Source organism: Henckelia pumila, chromosome 4, assembly GCF_033568475.1.
Source record: "Henckelia pumila isolate YLH828 chromosome 4, ASM3356847v2, whole genome shotgun sequence".
Lineage (NCBI taxonomy): Eukaryota > Viridiplantae > Streptophyta > Magnoliopsida > Lamiales > Gesneriaceae > Henckelia > Henckelia pumila.
In genome coordinates this window covers 25,387,663-25,409,376 of record NC_133123.1, presented here as the reverse complement: position 1 = coordinate 25,409,376, position 21,714 = coordinate 25,387,663, and the positions used below count along the sequence as shown (strand labels likewise).

At 34.1% G+C, this 21,714-nt stretch overlaps 2 protein-coding genes across 2 annotated transcripts; one reads left to right on the top strand and one right to left on the bottom strand.

The window, feature by feature from the left end:
- Positions 1 to 3,049: 3,049 nt before the first annotated feature.
- On the bottom strand, positions 3,050 to 8,225 carry LOC140863071 (cytosolic endo-beta-N-acetylglucosaminidase 1). Its single transcript, XM_073266206.1, has 11 exons — positions 7,660 to 8,225; positions 6,823 to 6,960; positions 6,406 to 6,515; positions 6,214 to 6,325; positions 6,022 to 6,129; positions 5,269 to 5,381; positions 5,102 to 5,183; positions 4,686 to 4,766; positions 4,493 to 4,548; positions 4,071 to 4,206; positions 3,050 to 3,951 (listed from the first exon to the last, which is right to left on the bottom strand). Exons 1-11 carry the CDS (start codon positions 8,161 to 8,163, stop codon positions 3,202 to 3,204), a joined length of 2,190 nt encoding a protein of 729 aa, XP_073122307.1. The 5' UTR covers positions 8,164 to 8,225; the 3' UTR covers positions 3,050 to 3,201.
- A 9,503-nt stretch (positions 8,226 to 17,728) lies between these two features.
- Positions 17,729 to 19,363, top strand: LOC140860704 (uncharacterized). Its single transcript, XM_073263711.1, has 2 exons — positions 17,729 to 17,855; positions 18,063 to 19,363. The coding sequence occupies exons 1-2, from the start codon at positions 17,729 to 17,731 to the stop codon at positions 19,361 to 19,363; spliced, it is 1,428 nt and encodes a 475-aa protein (XP_073119812.1).
- The last annotated feature ends 2,351 nt before the right edge of the window (positions 19,364 to 21,714 follow it).

The following is a 21,714-nucleotide window of genomic DNA, read 5'->3' as shown; positions in this document are numbered from 1 at the left end:
TTAATTTCACCAATACTCAAATTGATCTACATAAATTTTACACAAATTGCGTGTTAATTAATTTTACCAATACTTAAAATAATAATCATTTAACTGTTTGACTTACGCGAAAGCCCGGGATTTCGGTCAAGGGAAGGCGACATATGCCAAGAAATTAAGGCAAAATTCAGTTTATATACATAAAAATAAATATTAGAATTTTAAATTTACATGGTACCATATATAATCACTTTTTTTATGATATATATTAGCTAATTAAAAAAGCGTAAATTTATTTGTATTTGCTAGATACAAACCCTTTGGTCATATATAATTTTTTTAGCATAAGAATGAGAGAGAGACAAGACAAAAAAATATGTGTGTTTCACGGTTAATGAGATTCTAGCACATGGGTAATACCCAAATCATGTATCCAATGATTCGTATTTTTACACATAGGCGTAATTAATTATATATTGTTGACGTGACAAATCATGAAATATTAGATCTATCATTGGGGTAATACTCATGTGCTAGTTTGAACTCAACTGTGTTTCACGTACATAAGGAAGTCTAAAAAGTGAAAGAATAGGGGTTTAATTATGTCTGAAAACAAGGGTTTATTGTTAAGTCAACCCTAACACGTGAAATGGGGAAACTTGATTTGATTTTAAATAAAGTAATTAATTAAGATTCTTTTACCTTGTAAATTAAATTAATGAACAAACCACAGCGGCGGTGCCTCTCAAGGACTGATCATACATTAATTTTATTAAATATCGGTGAAGTCATTAGGGAGTGTACGTAATTCCAATATTAGTTTATATGGCATAGGGAGTGTACGTAATTCCAATATTAATTTATCATACATTAATATTTCTATTTGTGGTATTTTAGACTTTATTATTAATCGGAACGACGGCTGTGACACTACATATGTCAAAATTATATTGTCGTCATGTTAGAAACACATCGGTTTTATATCAATACCATATTGAAAATATGACTAAAATTGGGGGGAAAAAAAGAAGAAGAGAGAATTTGGCCTTGTAACTTTTATAATTTTCATTTTTGGTCATGTACTCGTTATTGGTCAATTCTCATTTTAGTCCATCAACTTGCATTTTTTTTCCTTTTTTTCACATTTGTTTCTTTTTTCATAATGAATTAATGATAGTGACGTAGCGCCGAACATTGTTGGCGTGCATGGCCCCAGAATTGCTGATGTGTCTGATGCTAAATCAACATTATGGTGAAAATGGTCCAAAATTGGGAATTTTTTTTGTAATTTAGTGGACTATAACTATGAAGTTTCCGATATAACAGAATCAAAAATGAAAATTGTGTCAGTTATAAGACTGATAATGTTTTTTTTCTTAAAAAAAGAAAGAAATTAAAGAGAACATTATGAGATTGAAATTAAACAATCGGGGACCAAAAATAATAAGAGACATATATACACGACAAAAGTTTCCATATTTTTTTTACATACACTACAATAAAAATGTAAATATTTATAGAATTTTTTCAAGGGTTTTTTGTTTGGCCGACTATACAAGTTTGATTTAAAAATAATATCTATAAATATTGTTAATTATAAAACCCATTAATTTGAAAGAAAAAAAATCCAAATATGTCACTAGTGATAGAGATGGACTGACTAAGTACACAACGTGAGGGCAATTCTTTGTTATTAGGCTGCTCACGTGGGGGCAGTGCAAGAAAGTGCTCAGCTCATGGGGACTTAAAATAATCCATCAATTAAATTTAGTGCTTGCCAATCACTTTAATAATTTAAGATAAATAATACTGCATTCTTTGATAATCACTAGTACAATTTATTTATTTATTTCCCTGAATAAATAGTAGTCGTTAATCAACTGCTAATTTTGTAATAAAATATTTAATTTACAACATATAATTAATAAGATTCTTGGTTTTGGTTTGTCTTTTTCCAAATATCAACTTGTAATTGCTTGTTTTCTTCAATTTGTCGACATAGCTAGGATTAACACGCACGAATTATTTTAAATTAATATAAAACTCTACGAAGTCATCAATGGTCGAATATGATGTTTTTTTTACATTCATCTCTCTTTTAAAAATACTTAAAAAAACGATTATCTTTTCTTCACAAAATTTTCAGCTGAAAATCATTTTTTAAAGCATTTTCCAATACTATCTTAATGAATTTGACAGATATATATCCTTTTATATTATTAATAAACGAGTAGAATTCCCGTTGAATATGTAAGATGTTCTAATGAACATGCATGCACCATTATTAACAACCACTCTCAGTCATCTCCTATTCGAGATAGCTAGTATAGTAGTGTCACGAGCCACCAATTGACTCCGAGCGATTAGAGTGCCACAATACCTCGTGACGCGCCAACTACCTTGACGGACCAACGTACGGTTACATGTCTCAGGGTGTACTAACTAGCTTGAACCCTAAGCATGGACTTGGTCGTAGCCCCAACCTTGCATCTTGACCTTGACACATTCGACCTATCGTCAAGGATTCACGTTTACTTTTGCTTCAAGAGTGTGATATGTATGTGGTGCTTGGTAGAGCTTCTAGGTTGAAAAGTAAATTTTGTGAAGAAAAGCTGAGAAGTACTGCCTAGAAGCTCTCCCAAGCACTAACGTAATATTTCTCCTTTATATTTTGATACATGTCTCTCTAATTGTTTGCCCAGGATTTGCTCACTTCTCATCTACAAATATAGACATTTGGGACAATTTGGATAGAGAAGTTGTAACTTTAAAAAAAATGCTTAAATAAACTCAACTTTTTAAGTTCTTTTATTTATTAATTAAAAAAAAAACAGAAGCAACTTTGATGTTTTGTTAAATATAAAAAAATATTTTTATTTAAATTTTTAAATAAAAGTAGAAACAGAAATTCTAGCTTTTAAGTGTTTTCTTAACAAAATACTTCATTTTTTTTTTAAATTTACTTTTGTAACTAGACGCATAATCTGACAATCAACTCGTATTTGTATTAATGATCAGACAAGGATACTAGGCGCAAAAATAAGCATCTAGAGGGGATATTCAAGGCATATGTAAAGATCATGTTTTGGCTCATAAAATTTATTAGTAATCATACATGTTTGTTTTATTCTCGTTACATAACACGTGGAATAACATTGTAGACAAATCTTAGAACAAAGGCAAAGCAAGATATGATCAAGATTTACCACGGGAGATCAATCTTCAACCTTGAACTTGCAGTTGGAAGAAGGGAGACTCTTCGACCTCTTGTCGCGTCCCATCAAGACCGCATACCTGTATTACAAACTTCACACTTGAAACGCCCTCGAGAACTTCTAGTTCAGAAATGTAGAATGATTTCACCACCGCCACGCCAAGATACTCGAGGGGAGTAGGAGAAGATTCAACGAGTTTGTTTTGATCTCCAGACCGACTTTCCGTTGTCTTTTCAACGTATATATTGTAATCGGGGAAAATATCGGTATCCCCCTCTTTCAAAGTCCAGGTGACCATACAACTGAGAAGTTTGGATCCTTTAGAACCCGAAATCCAACTAATGAACTTGCAGTCCACGAGCCATGAAGAGGATGGAGGAAAATTTGAATTCTGTCCTGGAGTTGTGATCCTCAAATCACCGAGTGCTGCATAAAATTCTAATGGGGTGTCGTCAGAAAGGGTAATGTCATTTGGGTTTGGAGCCGATTTTTCCACTTTCCCTCGGTAGCATATGACTCGAATTTCTTTCAACGTATGACCATGCATTTCAATGCTGCTTTCTTGCAAGACCCATTCAGATTCTCCCTCCAAGGAGGATACTCGTCGAGGCATTATCACCTTTGTGTACTGGCTCGAGAAACGGTTCATGGTGAACAACGTGTTTCCTGCAGAGGCGAGAAATACCGACTTTTTCTCTTCTGTGGAAGAAGAAAACTCAAGAGCTAGACCTAACAGAGAGTTTCCATTCGATTTAACCTGCATATATTAGCTGGTTTAAGTAAAAAAAAGAAAAGAAAAAAGAGCATGGCGTCGAAAAATTGAACAAGCACTTCAACGCGTAATCTCATGATACAATTCCCGAGTGCGAGGCTTACAGAATATATAAAGTGAACAGGTGAATTCCCCAAAAAGAGATCTCCTTCAAACAGCCTTGCTGTGAATTCTGCATGACTGTCAAGAGTACCGCTAAATGTGATGTTTCCACCACCATTGTAAGAGTGTTCCTTGAACCTGCGAGTACCAAAAAATACACGTCTCATTCCCTTGTACATCGACTAGAAAATCACAGAGAAATCACTTCATGATGCCAAAGCTTCAACTCCATACTGTCAAATGCAGCGGAGAGAAATTTAAAAACTTGATAGTTTCTATCACAAAAACGGTTCAAATACGCCGAACAGAATGAAGATTTAACGAAACAAGCCGGTAAGAAATGATAACGTCATAAAATAACATTATCACCACACATGTTTAATGAACAGAGCGAATAATGATTTGAGCAAGTAAAATAATTTACTTGATGGAAATTTGGATTGACGGATTGGTAGAATCTTCGGAAAACTCAATAAAAGGCTGTCATAATTCATAAATTAAACTGAATTAGGAGAAATGGAGAAATAAGCCACGGTAAACAAGCTTAATGATTTTAAATTCAAATAGCTAAAGGAATAAGAACCCCGAACTGAACAAGTAAATGGAAGGTGTTGTACCTGAAAGCTTTGAGACGAAATGTTGTTCCAAGAATTACCCGAGACTTGAGTACCATCAATGAATATATGCAAACCGTGACCCTGGAAATTAGTAATAACTGGCTTATGAGCTAAAAAGAAAATTAAGATCAAATTCTTAGTTACCAATCTCTAATAAAGAACCACAAAGCGAACGAGTTTCTAGAACGAGCTTCCAACTTTGTTAATGGAAAATGAACCAATTTCGTATCACCTATGGAACTCTTGTTACTGACATAATAAATTGAATCACATTAAAAAATACAATTGAGTGTACGATCAAAAGTTAGAAATTCCCATAACAATTGAAAAACTTGGCTTTCAATTTGAGTCTTAGCAGAATAAAATGGACTCGAATAAATCACTAGTATGGAACATAAGTTAAAGTTGATACATACCTGATCAAAATTTGAGTAGAATGGCAGCGCTTTCGGATAGTTCTGTACAATTCCGGTAGATTTCTCAACAAGTCCCCACCATCTGTTTATTTCAATTCATGATGACAAATGAAAAACAAAAAACAAATTTCACTGAGTACTAACAAGGGAAATAGCCCTGAGTTTACCGATTTTGAGCGGTTTGAAAATCGGGTGGTTGGTCAGTTTCATAAACCCATCCAGGAGCAAATATGGCTGCCGAAACATTATCTTTCTTTATCACATCGAGGGCAACATTTGTCTAAAAAAGGAAAAGGACATGTACATTTTTAAGTAATCAGAGGCTTAAAATCACTGGATATGGAAAAAATTCTTGAGAATGTATCTCCAATAACTAAGTCCAGTGTTGGACCATAAAAGACTACGCGAAATAGTAAAATTGACATGAAGTTGATAAATAAACCATGTTGGTGAAAACAAATGCCCCTTATGCTATTTTCTGACAAAGAACTTAGTCCATCTTGTTCTTTTCAAATTCACCAGTTTTTCCTCCAATTCAGGATTCAAAATCACTGGATATCGAAAAAATTCTTGAGAATGTATCTCCAATAGCTAAGTTCGGTGTTGGACCATAAAATACTACGCAAAATAGTAAATTTGACGTGAAGTTGATAAATAAACCATGGTGGTGAAAACAAATGCCCCTTATTCTATTTTCTGACAAGGAACCTAGCCCATCCTGTTCTTTTCAAATTCACCAGTTTTTCCTCTAATTCAGGACTTACAGATTCTTTACCCATAGTAAACAAAAACAGAAAAATATTTACCAACAAACAGGCAAAACGTGAAACACAAGAAGCTATGACTCTAGAAACCACAAAAAATTTAAAATGATGCACCATTCTTCATAGCGTGGCAAAGTTTGGTGTATTGAAACTTACAGTCCATTGTCCACCACCATAAGTTCCCCTTCCAAAAACATCAATGCCCATGTACACATCAAACCTTCTATCACCAGCAACATCAGCCGATAACTTTGGAAAATCTTCCTGCATTATACAGAGTGAAAATTCAAGAGGAAGAAAAAACAGAGTTATATTCAAATATTAGGCTTGACATAACAAATTAGATACCTCCCATGTATAATTCACGAATATGCCGTCGCATAGGTCAAAGAAAGGCTTGTTTTTGTCATTTAACTGATTCTGCCAGCTGAGATCACCATCAATTGTAACACTATCATACCTGCAAAAATGACAGGGATACATTTTGTTTAAGTTCTACCAGGCATGCTTTGGTTAATCTGTTCAGTCATGAATCACTACCATATAACCAGGGAACCAGATACTGAAGAGTGCATTGTCTGGTTTAAATGGCTGACAAATTCTTTGAGATTCGGTATTTGGCCAGGATCCAAAGTGACTTCCATATTGATCTGTCAAAAGATAAGATGTGAGAACTAGACCTTCGGAATATCAAGCTTGTGGGAAGAGAGAACTCAACAAACCAACTTCAACTTATTGATTGAGTCAAAGATTAAATTTTGTTCCATCATTTATTATATCTGAATAAGTGTTGCATATCATGCCATTAACTTAATGAACGATCACACAGGTTTTCCCTAATGAAGGATGCCCTATTGCTGAAAAAGAACGAGTGAGCAAGGACTCGATAAAGAAAGTGTCAGAAGATAATTAAATAGCTAAGATTGAACAATAGACGCGGAAAACACATTAGCTTACCAGCCAACCATCAAATCCAAGCGCCACAGCAAGCTCGGTTAATCGCTCAGCATACATATGAGCAGAATCCTTCGTCGACAGCAGTATATCAGCAAGCTTTTTCCCTTCATCCCACTCCATGATGAAAGTCCCCAATGACTTATTTATGCAAGGAAACACAGACAACCACAATATGATGAGTCAATATATAGTTTCAACTCCCGCATAAAAAAATTGAATGAAAGAATATATTCCATTCAAATACAGCATGAAAATTGGAGCAACTTAGAATAGTAACAAGTTAAAATTGATGATTTCTTAAAAAAACTAAGTTCCATCCTTTTAACCAAAAAACAGTGAGCGTGGGTTTTTTCCTATTCCCGGATCTCACCATAATTGTGTGAGACCATAAACGGAGGAATATAGGCAAATTCTAATAATTAAAAGATAGTCCTTTCTCAGGCCGACCCTTTGCTCCCTCGACTTATTAAAAAAAAGAAGTAGCAACATTAGGCCACAAGCTCAAACAGAGAACCCAATTCAAAACACTAGCGTGCAAGTTAAATATCCCTCAAACTTATTAGCCCATCAACATTTCATTGTGGAGCCTATGGGGCATTTAACAGGTTGATATAGTTTAGACCTGAAAAGGAAAAAAAATGCAACTTTTTTCTCATAACTCCCATAAAGTTGAAAACTTTTCACCACACAATTATGACAAGCTTTACAAAATCAACTGCCACCCAAAAATAAAAAAAAAAATAAAAAACCATATAAGATATAGCCCAAAAACAAGCAATGATTCCAAAATTGGTAAAAGAAATGTTCCAAAGAAAAGCACTTTCCATAACTTTATACCTTAACACCATGTCTGTGAGCAGTATTAGTCCAGCATGGTGGCGGCAGAGTCACCAAATTATGCGAAAAATACACAAAAACATCAATCAAATACCAATGCCAAATCGCGTACGCATCAGCATTAGTACCACCTTGCACGAATCTATCATCCGTATACCCTCCCGCCATATCATGACAGACCAGAATCCGCGCCCGCTCCGGCGTCGACGTATCACCACCACCTCCTCCAGCCGACGGAAGCTTCACCGTAGCTTGGTTGAACGGGAAGTGAAAAGATTTGAAATAGACGCGGCCTTCCAACTCATCCAAAGTTTTCAGCGGATACGAAATGGGAACAGCGGGTGTCAGAGGGTCGAACGGCGGCGGAGGGTCGCCGGAAGAAGCGTCATCCGGGTTTTCGCCGGCGGAAGGTAGTTCCATCAGTGTGTAGAGAAGGGAGCGGAGGTCCTTGAGGATGGAGAAGGTTTTGGGATGATGGGTTTTTATGTAGGAATGGAGAGGCATGGAGATTGGAGAGTGGGAGAGGAACAAGAGCCATGGGAGTTGACTTGGAATTCTCCAAGAAAGTTTGTGTGGGGCTTTGAATTTATGATAAATTTATGTATTATTTACTTGGAATCTGCGATTTGTGTTTCTACTCTGTAGGACTCCTTCGTTTTTTTTTAACGATTTACGCCACAGTATATATATATATATATAGATATATCTGTCTGATTTGGTGCAAACGATGATGAAACCGATGTGATCATATAAAAAAATAATCCAGAAAAGGTAAATTTACTTTTAATCTCCACGTCTAAACTTTACATTCAGTGGTTGCAAGAAAAAAATTTGAGTTTGAACTCGCTGGTCCACAAAACAAATGTTTATGCATTTTATGGCTCACATGTTTTTTTTTTTGGATGAAATTTGATATTTCGGATGAAATTCGATATAAAATATTGAAAATAAGATATTAATATATGATATTTGAGTACTCATTATTTGAAAAATCAGGTACTAATATATGATTGTTTAGCACTCAAACATGTATGCAAGTATCGGAATTAAAGACACATTTGCCCTTTTGGATGAAAGTTGGTAAAAAAACATTGAAAATATGATACTCATATATGATATCTGAGTACTAACTATTTTAGATATGATATTAATATATGATTTTTGAGTACTCAAACATACGTTGCAAGTATATGTGTGTTTTTTTTAAGTAACATTGCAAGTGCTGATATTAATGAAATTGTTCAAATTTTATACTCAAAAACTTATTTTTGTACTTGGTCTAAACTAGTTAATGCTCAAATATAGGGATAGCAAACAAGCGATTTTGGCTAAACCCAGGACCCGCTCCGTCTCATGAACCCCGCGAGTCCAATTCGGGTTAGACTCGTTGGACCCGCAAAAAATTATATAATTTTAAATTTATATTGATAATATTTAAGATAAAACATATTCTTAGTTAAAATATATCAACTTGTATTTAATTAATAATTATTTATCAAAAAAATTTATAATGATATATTTGTATATTAAATATATCATAATAAAATAAATTAATTTCAATCCAATAATATTATGCACTCAAATTATGGATAAAATATTAATTATTTATTATAAAAAATATAATTATATATTATTAATATTACATATAATATATATATATATATATATATTGACGGAGCGGGTTTGGCCAAACCCGTGACTCGCTTGTGAAAAGATATGTGAGTCCAAGGAGTACTGCAAAAATATTTTTTTCACAAATAAAAAAATGCAAACGCATATTATATCCGACAAAAAACTTTAAACAAATTCGAGTTTAAGTTTTGAGATTAAAAACAAATTTTGCCTTTCCTCACTTCCTTGCCTTAAAGATTCTTTGCCACTGTGAGAACCCAGCAGATGATGAGCCTTAACCGAAGAATACATGAGCCATAACCGAAGGTTCTTTTCAAATTCAAAATTGAAGAATTGTAACAGCTAGTGTAACAGTCATGTAAGGGAGATTAAATGGCTATTATGGAGGATAAATGACTGATCATGGGAGGCTTTTCAGTAGCTACTTGAAGCCTATAAATTATGGATTAAGCTGATGGGAAACACACCATTTTCAATCACTCCAACACTCCATACTCGAGCAGCAGCAGCATTTTTTTTTAAGCTTTGAGTTCCGTTCATTTTGTTCACTTCGAGCTCCAGTTTTCAGCCAAATTAAGCATCAAATTACAGTCTAGTTAGCAAGGATTCAGACAGCTGATTTCTGGCCATTTCACGGATCAATAGCAGCGATTGACTCGAGCAATTCAAAGGATTAAGTTGCTGCTCAGAATCCTCAAAGAAATCGGCATCGTATCGGAAGGATTATTTTGGCTATCTTAGAAAACCAGTAAGCAAAAATCTAAGATCATGTTTCTGTCCAAATTTTGAGCGTATCTCCTTCCTAAATTCGAAACTCCATAGCAGGAGTTTGAAGCTCGGAAATCTCTGCTCGGTGTTGATCTTCAAAGTTTCCAGAAAACTTGGAAAAAGTCGGCATCGTTTCGAAGTAAACTTTCTATCCATTTTGAAGGAATTTCTGTCCATTTCGAGAGCAAGTTTTTGCTCGTTCTTGAAGCCTTAGAATCTGTCCAGGTTAAAGAAATCATCTACAACAACCTAAGTCAGAAAGCTGTTCGAAATCTGTCCAAGAAGCAACGCCGAAGTTGATCGAGAAGTTGCATTTTTCTGCCAAAACCGAGAAGCTTAGTTTGCTTAAGATCGAGCAGATTGTTGCCGTGAATCTAATTCGAATTTTTACTCCAGTCGAGGCTCTTCAACAAACGTTTACTCCTTCACGATTTTATTAGAAATCGAATACGGTAAGTGGGCTTCTAACTTTCTTTTGTGTAATATAAGTTTCTACACTTATATTTATTTTTGTGTGTAAGTTAAGTTTTATAAAATAAATAATTATGCTTTTGAAAATTCGATCGGCATGATACGTATATTCGTTTCACTTTGATAAATATTATTTGTTGGATATTCCTGATATTATTTGAAGCATGTTAGAATTAATTGGAAATATTTGAAATGCACTGTTAAGAGTCGATTTAGAAATGGTTAAGAAATTTCCGATGATTTGATTTGATTTGATATGATATGATATGGCCCTGATGCGGTGGGTTATAATAACCGTTCCTTTGGCCTCGCCCTTTAGAGGAGTAACATATAGGGGACTGATCAGTAGAACCACGAAAAATGAGATAATTAACAGTGCAATATTTGCTTCGTATTTGTTCGAATTCAGCATGCTTATTTTGTTTCGATATTATGAAATATACATGTGTACATGTAAATATATTTTTGGTATTTATCGTGCTCGATCGGTCCCCACTTGCCGAGTGTTTTCCAAAACACTCACCCCCTTACTTTCCTCCCCAGATATCGAAGAAAATTTAGAAGAGGATGAACAATATGCATTCTGGGGTTGGTGATCAAGTTGAAGTTTTATTAGTAGTTGTTTTCTATTATTTTGTCGCTTCCGCTATTGTCGTATTTCCTATTTTGTAAAGACATATTTGATTATGTAAAAAACTGGTTGAAAGCTATTATATATACTACGTGGCTTGTTGTTTTTCAATTCGAAATGTTAAACAACGCCGATGTCAACTAGGCCCGGTTTCGTGGCGTGACAGCCACGAACCCAAAGTACCACTTTTGGCTAGGATTTCCGATTTCATGGTCCTTGCACTTGTACACTTGTCTTTAACAATGTACGTACGCTATTTTTTTTCCAACAATCACGACTTTAGCATAATTTATTAGGTGCTTACTCTATGTAGAATTGCAAATTATTAAATTTGTATTGCTTCATAAATGAGTATAAAATTTCTCTTCCCCAGGTTTTCATTCAACATATATAACAGAAATTCATATCAATACCAGGGCGGATCCAGTTATTTTATTGAGAGGAGGACAGCCGAACAGAACCAAAGATCACAAACAAATATATATATATATATATATATATATATATATATATATATAATCATCACATAACAAAAATTAAATATATATATATATATAAAAAATTAAATATAATACTGCAATTTATATAGTATTGTTAGATTTCAAATATAACTTACAGTTTACCCTACGACTTAACATTTTCTGAAAACAATTAATAAAAATTCATTCGCCAAATTACAAAATATATATTTATGAAAATTATTAATAATAACTTAATTCGACAAATTACAAAATATATATTTTTCAGTATATGTATGATATGATCGAAAACGGTGTGTAGAGAGGGGTGAATACACACTTTTAAAATATTTTGAGCTACAATAGCTCGGTTCTTGAAATATTGAGCACCGATGAATTAAATCGAGTTTTATTTTCAAACCAAGCGGAAGACACTCGAAATAATCTTTCATAGAAACCGATTAAATATTTTGTAAGCCATTTTGAAACAATACGTACACAAGTTGAAATAATGAAAACGGTTTGGTTGAAGTATTTTTTCAAACACTTTGTATGATATAAAGAACACATAAAATGCTTCAACAATACATATTAAAAATCATTAGCATAAGTAAAATAAATGCGATAAATAGACTCGGATTTGTTTATGAATGTTCGGAAATTTCAACAACTCATATGTCACCCCTTCTTCCACCTCGGAAGGATATCACTAGAAGACTTAAATTTATACAACTCATTTGTACAAATTCAATCCGGTTTAGGATTTACCCACTGCCTAAACAAGAACTCCTAGCCACTCAATTGATTGTAAGCCGCAATCTCAGAATCCTCATAATGTTTAACGTCTTTTTGCCAAAACTAAAAACACAACCTTTAAAGTCTTTGTGTTAAGACTCTCACTCAACTAATCTATGAATACATCTCTCGAATATGTGATTGAGTTGGGTTCTCTTCAACTGATATACAAAAATTTCGAACAAGGAAGAGTGTTCTATAAACTTGGTTTGGTGTGAAGAACATGGCAGTGAACGCTCATCTTTCTTCTTGTTCTTTACACCTCGGGCTTTGCTCTCAATTAGCTTGATGAATCTGATTTCGATGCCCTCTGCCTTGAATCTCTCTTCCAAGAAGTGTGTTTGAACTCCAAGATGTAGTATTTATAGGTTCCAAGAATGATATAGCTGTTAGACACAGAAATAGAGCCGTTAAATTATTCTTGTACTGTTTCTGTACTTTTTCTCGAGTGCTAAACTGATTTCCACTAAACTGATCTTGGAAAATTAAATTTGGTGCGAAACTGGTACTGTAGCAGTTGAGCGATCTTCAGTTTAGGTAGGTAAACTGATCTTGGCCAACTTTAGTTTAGGTAGCAGTTTAGCAAGCAGAACTGAGTTGCTAAACTGGATGCAGTTTGACATGATCCATTGATATCTAGGCAACGTGATGAATACAAAAGTTGTATTCCTTGATCTTAGCTTTCCAACGCTACCAGAATCAATCAATTCAAAGTTCATATGCAAAAGTTATGATCAAAATACCAGAGCTTCTCAAACTTCGGTTGAGCACAAAATCAGTTGAGTGCATATGATCAATTCAGTGCTATATCTCTTGATTCGTTGATATCTGGGCAAAGTGATAAACATCAACATTGTAGCCCTTTCTCTTAGCTTTCCAAAAAATTAAGAATCACTCGATTTGTATTTCATATGAGAGAGTTATGCTTGATATACCAGACTATTCCAGAAATTTTGCTCTGTAGAATTTCAGTTCCAAACCAGTAAATTCAACGCCGTTTATCAGCTCCTAAGGATCCGATCCAGTCTTTGAATTGTGAATATGATTTGTAGATAACGTCTTATCTTTTCAACGCAGGGTGAATCGTTCCATTCGGATTATCGAGCTGCAAGATATGACCAAAATACTAGAGCTGCTCGAGGTAAATTGATGGTGTATTTTCTGCTAAAATGATTCAATCCATTTTGGTATTGCGACGTCATTTTGACTAAGATAACATCCGTTTTTTCTCAACTAACATGAGATACAATATGTTCCAAATTGAGTTTTCTATGCATTCGCTTTGGCGGCTAATTATTTGCATAATTGATATGTGAGATATCATCAAAACACTAGAGCTCGCCAGAAAATCAGTTTGGCTAATTTCGAGTTGACTTCCATCTTGAGTTGACAACTCCACATTAGAGCAAATATGTTAGAAACACAATAACAAGTTTTGTTATCATCAAAATCAAGATTTCTTATGTTTCAAAACCCAACAATATAATTTATAATATTCATAATAATCTTCACAACAAAAATTTTTTTCTTAATTGCAGTTGTTGCGACTGGTAGAATCAAATCCAAACTCACAAGCTTGTAAGGTAATGAGTATGTTAGATCTCTTCTTGCTTCAAGAATTTGTTTTTATGTTTAAAAAGATTAAAAACCTATTTGTGTTTAGGTTTAAAAAATTGGTGCTTGAGTTTCACTTTTTTTAAGAATAAAAGCCACAAATTTTTAAGTCACTTTGCACACATTAAATATTAATGAAGCTAACTTAAATTTTTTTGTCATTCTCTTGTATTTCCGTGTTTAGTCCCATTTCCGTGTTTAGTTTTTAATTTGTGTTCATAAATTATAATAATTTATAAATGTATGGGTCTTTTAATAATTTTATATTAAAAAAATCAAGGGGTAGCGGCCGCCACTGGTCATTACCTTTAGGAGAAAAAATTAAGTTACTGATACACAAATAACATCGAACTAGATTTATTCATATAATCATAATTTACTTCTTTAACCGATATCATCATAAGAAAATTATTGTTCCAAGATTTTTTTATATGGATACGAATATACATTCAAAATGACATATTTATTATCATAGAATTTTACTTTTAAGGAGATTGGTTAAAGTTTCTTAATTATGAAGAATTATAATTTATGCAAATTATGTTACACACATACAACATATAATTTTCATAAATGATATGTTTTACGCATGCAATCTATGTGTACCGGACTATCGGTCACTTAAATATTACTAATTAGTAGAGCTGTTAAAGTGGGTTGGGTCCGTTAGATTGATCCTTTCCGTCCCGCTATATAGGTGGGTTGGGTTGATAAATTTCTAACCTGCCTAAATAGTGGGTCGTCCAGTCCCACCCGCTTCGTCAAGTGGTGGGTTGTGGGTCAACTCGTCCCAACCCACCAAATATAACTAAAAACTAGCGGGTTGACCCGTCCCTCACCATCAAATAGGCAGGTTGGATTGATAATTCCCCAACCCGCCTAAATGGTGGGCCGATCCATCCCGCCAACTGACAGGTTTTGGTGGGTTGCGAGTTCGCCCGACCCGTTTTGACAGCTCTACTAATTAGGAAGAACAAGACATAATAATCACATTAGTCTTTTGATGTGTTTTATAATTTATTTATATGTGGTTCTCAATAAAATACCCTTATATAAATAACCATCTCAATTAAATATTTTGATTTTTTCCCTAAAATTTTCTAAAATACTTATTTCATCTACGAAATGATACACCACATTAATTTTTAATATTAAAAAAGTTTAAAACATATGATATATGCATATACTGTATTTTTACGAGAAAAAAACAAAAGAAAAATTTGATGAAGAAAATTTATACCAACATAATATATTATGTAAAAATAAAATTCCACACTATACTAAATTGATATACATATATTTATACTATATATAAATAATCTTTCCATCAGATAAAAGAGGACACCGTCTTTTTGTTTTTTTTGGCAAAATTGCCCTTATATGATATAGATATTACATTTTTGTTGCAATTTTTTTAAATTAAAGGTATCAAAGATGAGTTTGAGGATCAATTCTTTATTAACCTAAATCATGGTCGTCGCTCAGCTAATATTGTAGTTCATATTTTAGCTCATTTTGTATTTTCTGTCCCTGATCCCTTTTGTTGGGTCAATGGAGAGTTTCCTATTGGTTGGTTTATCTTGTATCAGCAGACATTAATTTTTAATTAATTGATATGAGTTTCCATTCAAAAAAAAAAAAAAAAAATTCGAGAACCCCATGAAACTAAGAACAATAAAAATAGAAAAGAATAAATATAACATGGAAATCCAAATCCGTTCACTAGATAATATTATACATAAAAAAGAAATTATATATGCACGAAACACACGCACATAATAATATTGCTAGTACGTAATTAAGAATATGGTAGTTAACTGCCAATGAGGTCTTGGCCTAGTGGTCAAGACTGAGGCCCTGAGACCACGAGGTATCAGATCGATTGCCGCTAACTGCGGGTAGATTTCTTAATTTATTTAGGTAGATTTAGATATTTTCTTAGCTCGAGACAAGCACGTTTCGAGTCCATACTCAAGTCCCGTCGGTTGTGCGGGCAAATTTCATTCTTTAGTGTTGCAATATGATGTAATTTCGATATTCGATGCAATTTGTACTAAAAAAAAAGAAAATAGGTTGTTAAATAATAACTATTTTTGGTAGATTTGGCATGAGTTATGTAAAAAAAAAACAAATCTTAATTTTTTATTAGTTTACAATTTACAATTTATTCATATATAGGGATGTCAATGAGTTCGGGTTGTACCCGGACCCGCAATAGACCCGCCCCATGTGGGGAGGATTTGGGTCCACTAAATGGGTCTTGGGACGGGTCTTGGGTCCATTTTTTCAGACCCGAGAGGGTATGGGACGGGTAATGAGTTTTATAAGACCCGTCCAGACCCGCCCCATATAATACATACATATAAAAAATTATAGGTTTTTATTGCTCAATTATATTCTTTCTAGCCGTTATCATCTCTCTTACTTTTATATTTTAATTTAATTCCTATAAAATTATTCTTAAATTCTTCATGTTTTTAATTAAACCCAGACTACAGCTGGTCATTGTCTACCTACCCTTCGACATTTTTCTTTCTTCCGGTGCTTCATAATCTCCGACCACCACCTACATCCATTGCTATGATACAAGTTTCATATTCAATTTTAATTGATAAGTAATTTAATGTTTTATTTTGCATATAATACTCAAAATTTTAATTTTTAAGGTTTTATTTTTCCTTTCAACTACCTCATACAGCCAGATTTGTTTTTAATTTTAATAAATTTGTGGGTCTCATGGGTCTAACGGGTTCAACCCGCCCCATTTTAGATATGGGGTGGGGTGGATCCAAAGCATATTTAAATGGGGTGGGGCGGGTAATGAGTCCATATTTTGTTAATGGGGCGGGTCTTGGGTTTGGCCAAACCCGCCCCATTGACATCCCTATTCATACATATCATAAACCAAAAAAAAAAAAAAAAAAAAAGCTCAAAAACTTCTTGCAAAAACCGTGTATCCAATCCTTAATTGGTGGACAAAATATTAATTAATTAATTACCTAATTTTTAACCTGCGCAAAGCGCATGACCAGCCAACATCCTCTAGTTGCGCTAATGCATTCCCAAACTTTCAGATTTTAAATTAAACCGTTCTTAAATTAAAATATATTAAATATTTTTTCAAAATAGTTTTTTTTTTTACCCTGAATGATTTGTGCCAATAGTAACCATTATCAATCATATAGAACTCGTGGTATCAAGGATCTGTTGGTCTAGTAACGAGGGTAAAACTCCAAAATCCATTTGATTTTGTATTACAATCCACTACTGCGGGTTTTTGGGTCGATTATTTTGTGAACTTCTTTTGTAACCCTTTACAAACTTTGGACTTTTTCTCACAATTTACTTTACTCCTTCACTTTAGCACAAGCATTCAAATTAGCATATTTTTATCAAACTTGTAAACTAGCTAACGAATTAGTTCTGATAGTTTCAAGATTTACATATGACTGTAATAATTTATAGGCGAATTTGATTTATCTGGCCCAACATATACTTATTTAATTTAAAATAGGCCCATACGAGGCCCAAAACCATGATCCTATATGTATATAAAAACATGCAATTTTCATATATTAAAGAGAAGGTGTTGAAGCGAATTAGAGGGTGGGGACAAAAGTTGATTTCGGTAGGAGGAAAACAAGTACTCATTAAATCAGCACTTCAAGCTATTCCTACTTATGCAATGTCTTGCTTTAAGATGCCGATTTCGATTTGTGAGGAAATTGAGAGGGAATGTGCAAATTTTTGGTGGGACATGGACAATGGAAAGAAACAAATGCATTGGAAGCGTTGGAAATATTTATGCTTATCAAAACAAAAGGGTGGTATGGGATTTCGGAGGCTGGTCCCTTTTAATCAAGCACTTTTAGCTAAGCAAATTTGGAGAATAATATGCAACCCGAACTCTCTGCTAGCTCGAGTGCTTAAGGCTCGATACTTCAAACATATGGATATTATGCAAGCGCCATTGGGAAATAATCCTTCTTTTGTATGACGTTCACTAATTTGGGGTCGAGAACTTCTGGATAAAGGGATTTACTGGAGAATAGGCAATGGAGAAACCACCAGAGTAGTGAAGGACAAATGGATTTTGGGATGTCAAGGAACTATCAAACCTATTGCATATGGCTTGGAGGATCAAAGAGTAAGTTCTCTGTTGGTTGACGGGAAATGGAATGAACCTTTTATTGTGCAGCATTTCGATCAGAATGTTGTTGATCAGATCTTAAAAATTCCACTATTATCTTCTGATGAGATTGATATTCGTTTCTGGAAAAATGATAGCAAGGGAAAATATTCAGTTAGAAATGGTTATCATAGTGCATGTGATCTCTATTTACCTCCGATGCATCAATCGTCATACAAACTTGAAGCTTGGTGGAAGTTCATTTGGAATCTAAATATTCCTCCGAAAGTCAAAATTCTTTGGTGGCGACTGTCACATGATATCATTCCCACTTCGGCTAACTTGAAAGATCATCATATCCCAATTCCACCCAGCTGCATTTTTTGTGGATTTTACTGTGATAGTTCTGTACATGCATTATTCTTGTGTCCAGTAATGCGTAAAGTTTGGAAACAGACGGATTTGTGGAATACCATATTAGGGTTGCGGGATGTGGACACTTTGGATTGTTGTAATTGGTTAAAAACACAATTGGATATACCTCAATTTGAGAGACTAGCTACTTTTACGTGGGGCTTATGGAAAAGTAGAATTACTGTAGCACATGAGAAAGAATATGAAAGCACTAACCAAAATTTAGATTGGTGTGAAAAGTTACTTGAGGAGTTCCAAAAGGCAGGAATTAAAATAGACAAAGTGAACAACCCAACATTTTCATTGGGATCAGAAGGAGAGAATGCTCCGAATAAAGGAATATTACAAATGGAGGTAGATGCATGTGTAAATGTCAAGAAACAGCACTTTGGTATTGGAGGAGTTCTAAAAGACTTTGATGGAAGAATCTTACAAGCATTTGGGATGAGTATAGCAGCACCTTCATCAGTGGTCGAAGGAGAACTTATTGTGATTCATGAAGGAATCAAATTCATTCATGCTAGAGGAATACGACGGTGCAGGATTGTTTCTGACTCCTTAATCTCTGTGCAAGCAGTCATGAAGAGCGAGGAGGATTTTACCTACATAGGGGCTAGAGTTAATCAAATAAAAATGCTCACGAATGACACAGAAACAGGGGAATTGCGTCACATTAGCCGTTCTTTGAATACAAATGCTCATGCTCTAGCTCGATTTGCTTCTTTTATCCCTATCTCGTTTGTGTGGGACGATGGGATTTTACCTTTTTGGTTGGAAGATTGTACTTTGTAATTGTTTGTTTTCAATAATAACCATAATCTTCCTATAAAAAAAAATCTCATTTGCAGGGTATGTGTTATGATTTTCTCATTCACATGTTCTTTTGTTTTTGCAGATAATTTTCATAACGTCATCGCTGGCTCGATCGTCGGATATCTCTTAATTTCTCTAATGTATCTAATGTTTGTTCATAACACAAATAATAACCCTCGAAAACAAGATTTTGGATTCGTTGGAGCATCGACCACATGTCCACAGACTTAGATTATCGCACATGAATTTAACATATACACTCAGCGTTAATATAATATCTTGGCTACATCAAATTGTAACTATTCTAATTCTAATTTTGTGGTTAATTTTTTAAAACAATTCAAGAACTAGAGCTATTGCATCTCTACGTGAGTTCATGATCATACAAATAACTTGGCAAATTTTTTTTAAAAATAATCTGAAACTTTCAACCCCTACCCTATGTCATTTTCATATAATATTCAATCCTAATAACTTCATATATCCTTATAAATCCATAAATGGTCCAATAACAAACCAATTTTACTCAAGGTTCCATAACAAATTATTATTCTTTAGATTTTTTAACAGTGAAACAATATATTGTTTGACTAACTTGATGATTATAAGACTAAATAAAAAAACCTCAGTCCCAATTATATAGTCCACATTTTCTTTTTTGTTTGTCTCAAATTATATAGTTATATATCATATTTAGTAATATTTTTTTACACCCCTTTACTTTTATACTCCTATTAACTACACCTTGAAAATTGTGCAATCATTTTTAAATACATTAAATAAGGATAACATAGAAAGTTTGTATAAAATTTATTTTCCGAATGATTTTTCTTAATCTGTGTGAAAAAATAGAACTATATAATGGAGGGAGTAAATAGTTTCTTCCTCTACGAACAATTTTCATCATCATTTATTGAGTTTATAAAAATTCAACAACATAATCATTATCATTCAATTTTCTATTAATGCTTGTTACATTAATGTAATTTAGGTCTTTTTCGATCCTACAAAGAGGTAATATTCCTATTTACGGTTCATATAAGTCTCACATGAAATAGATGCGTGGTCATTTGCTGATCACACAAGTATTGGGAGTAGTAGACCATACACCTCCAACAAATTCAAACCACGATCTCAGCCGTGTGTGTTCGTTGCTTACTCAATATCTCATCATGCATATATGTGTCTTGATCCCATCATAAATAAAATTTTTACTTCTAGACATGTCATCTTTATCGAAAATGCTTTCCCCTAACAAAACAAAATCCATACACCCGAGCCAACCTCAAAATGTTCATCTATTGACACTTGGTTACCAAGTCAATTGCTGTCAATCCACCTTCATCTATTACTCCCATAATCCATGATATCACTCCTAACTCTTCACCACATTCCTTGAGTCCACCACACTGCCCCAATCTGCCACTTATATCTCCTCCTCCTCACAACAACACATCTTCATCTCTCAGCCCTCCATCTCGTTTACATAGTGAGTCTTCCACTACCACTCCTATATATTCGAACACGCATACTTCAACTCCAACGCCTTCTTCCTCCAGGCCTCGAACTCAGGATGCCTCCAGCTCCTCACAGGTAAATCTTTCATCTCCTTTGTCATCTCATTCTCCTAATATAAATAAAACTCATCCGTACAATACCAGGTTACAAAGTAACATTACCAAACCCCAATGAATTCTTAACCTATACACCACCACCAACTCTCCAGATATTGAACCATCCACCTTTAAACAAGCTGATAAACATCATGAGTGGTGTCAAGCCATGAGTGATGAATACAATGCTCTTCTCTCCAATCATACTTGGTCCCTTGTTCCTCGACATTCCACAAAAAATGTCATTGGTTGTAAGTGGGTCTATAAAATTAAAAGGAATCCTGATGAGTCAATAGCTTATTATAAAGCTCGTTTAGTAGCTAAAGGTTTTCATCAGCGGCCCGAGGTTGATTTTTCTGAAACTTATAGCCTTGTTGTTAAGCCCACAACTGTTCGTTTATTACTTTCACTTGCTGTAACCAATGGTTGGCCCCTTCGCCAACTCGATTTCAATAACGCATTTTTGCAGGGATCTTTAACTGATGAAGTATTCATGGACCAGCCTCGTGGTTTCGAAAATAGAGACCTTCCTCAACACGTATGTAAATTACGGAAAGCTATTTATGGACTGTGACAGGCACCCCGCGCCTGGTATCATGAACTTCGCACATTTCTGCTATCTAAAGGCTTCGCCAACTCGCATTCCGACTTCACTCTTTATACTTCACTCTCCATCCTCGGTTATCTATTTATTGGTGTATGTCGATGATATCATCA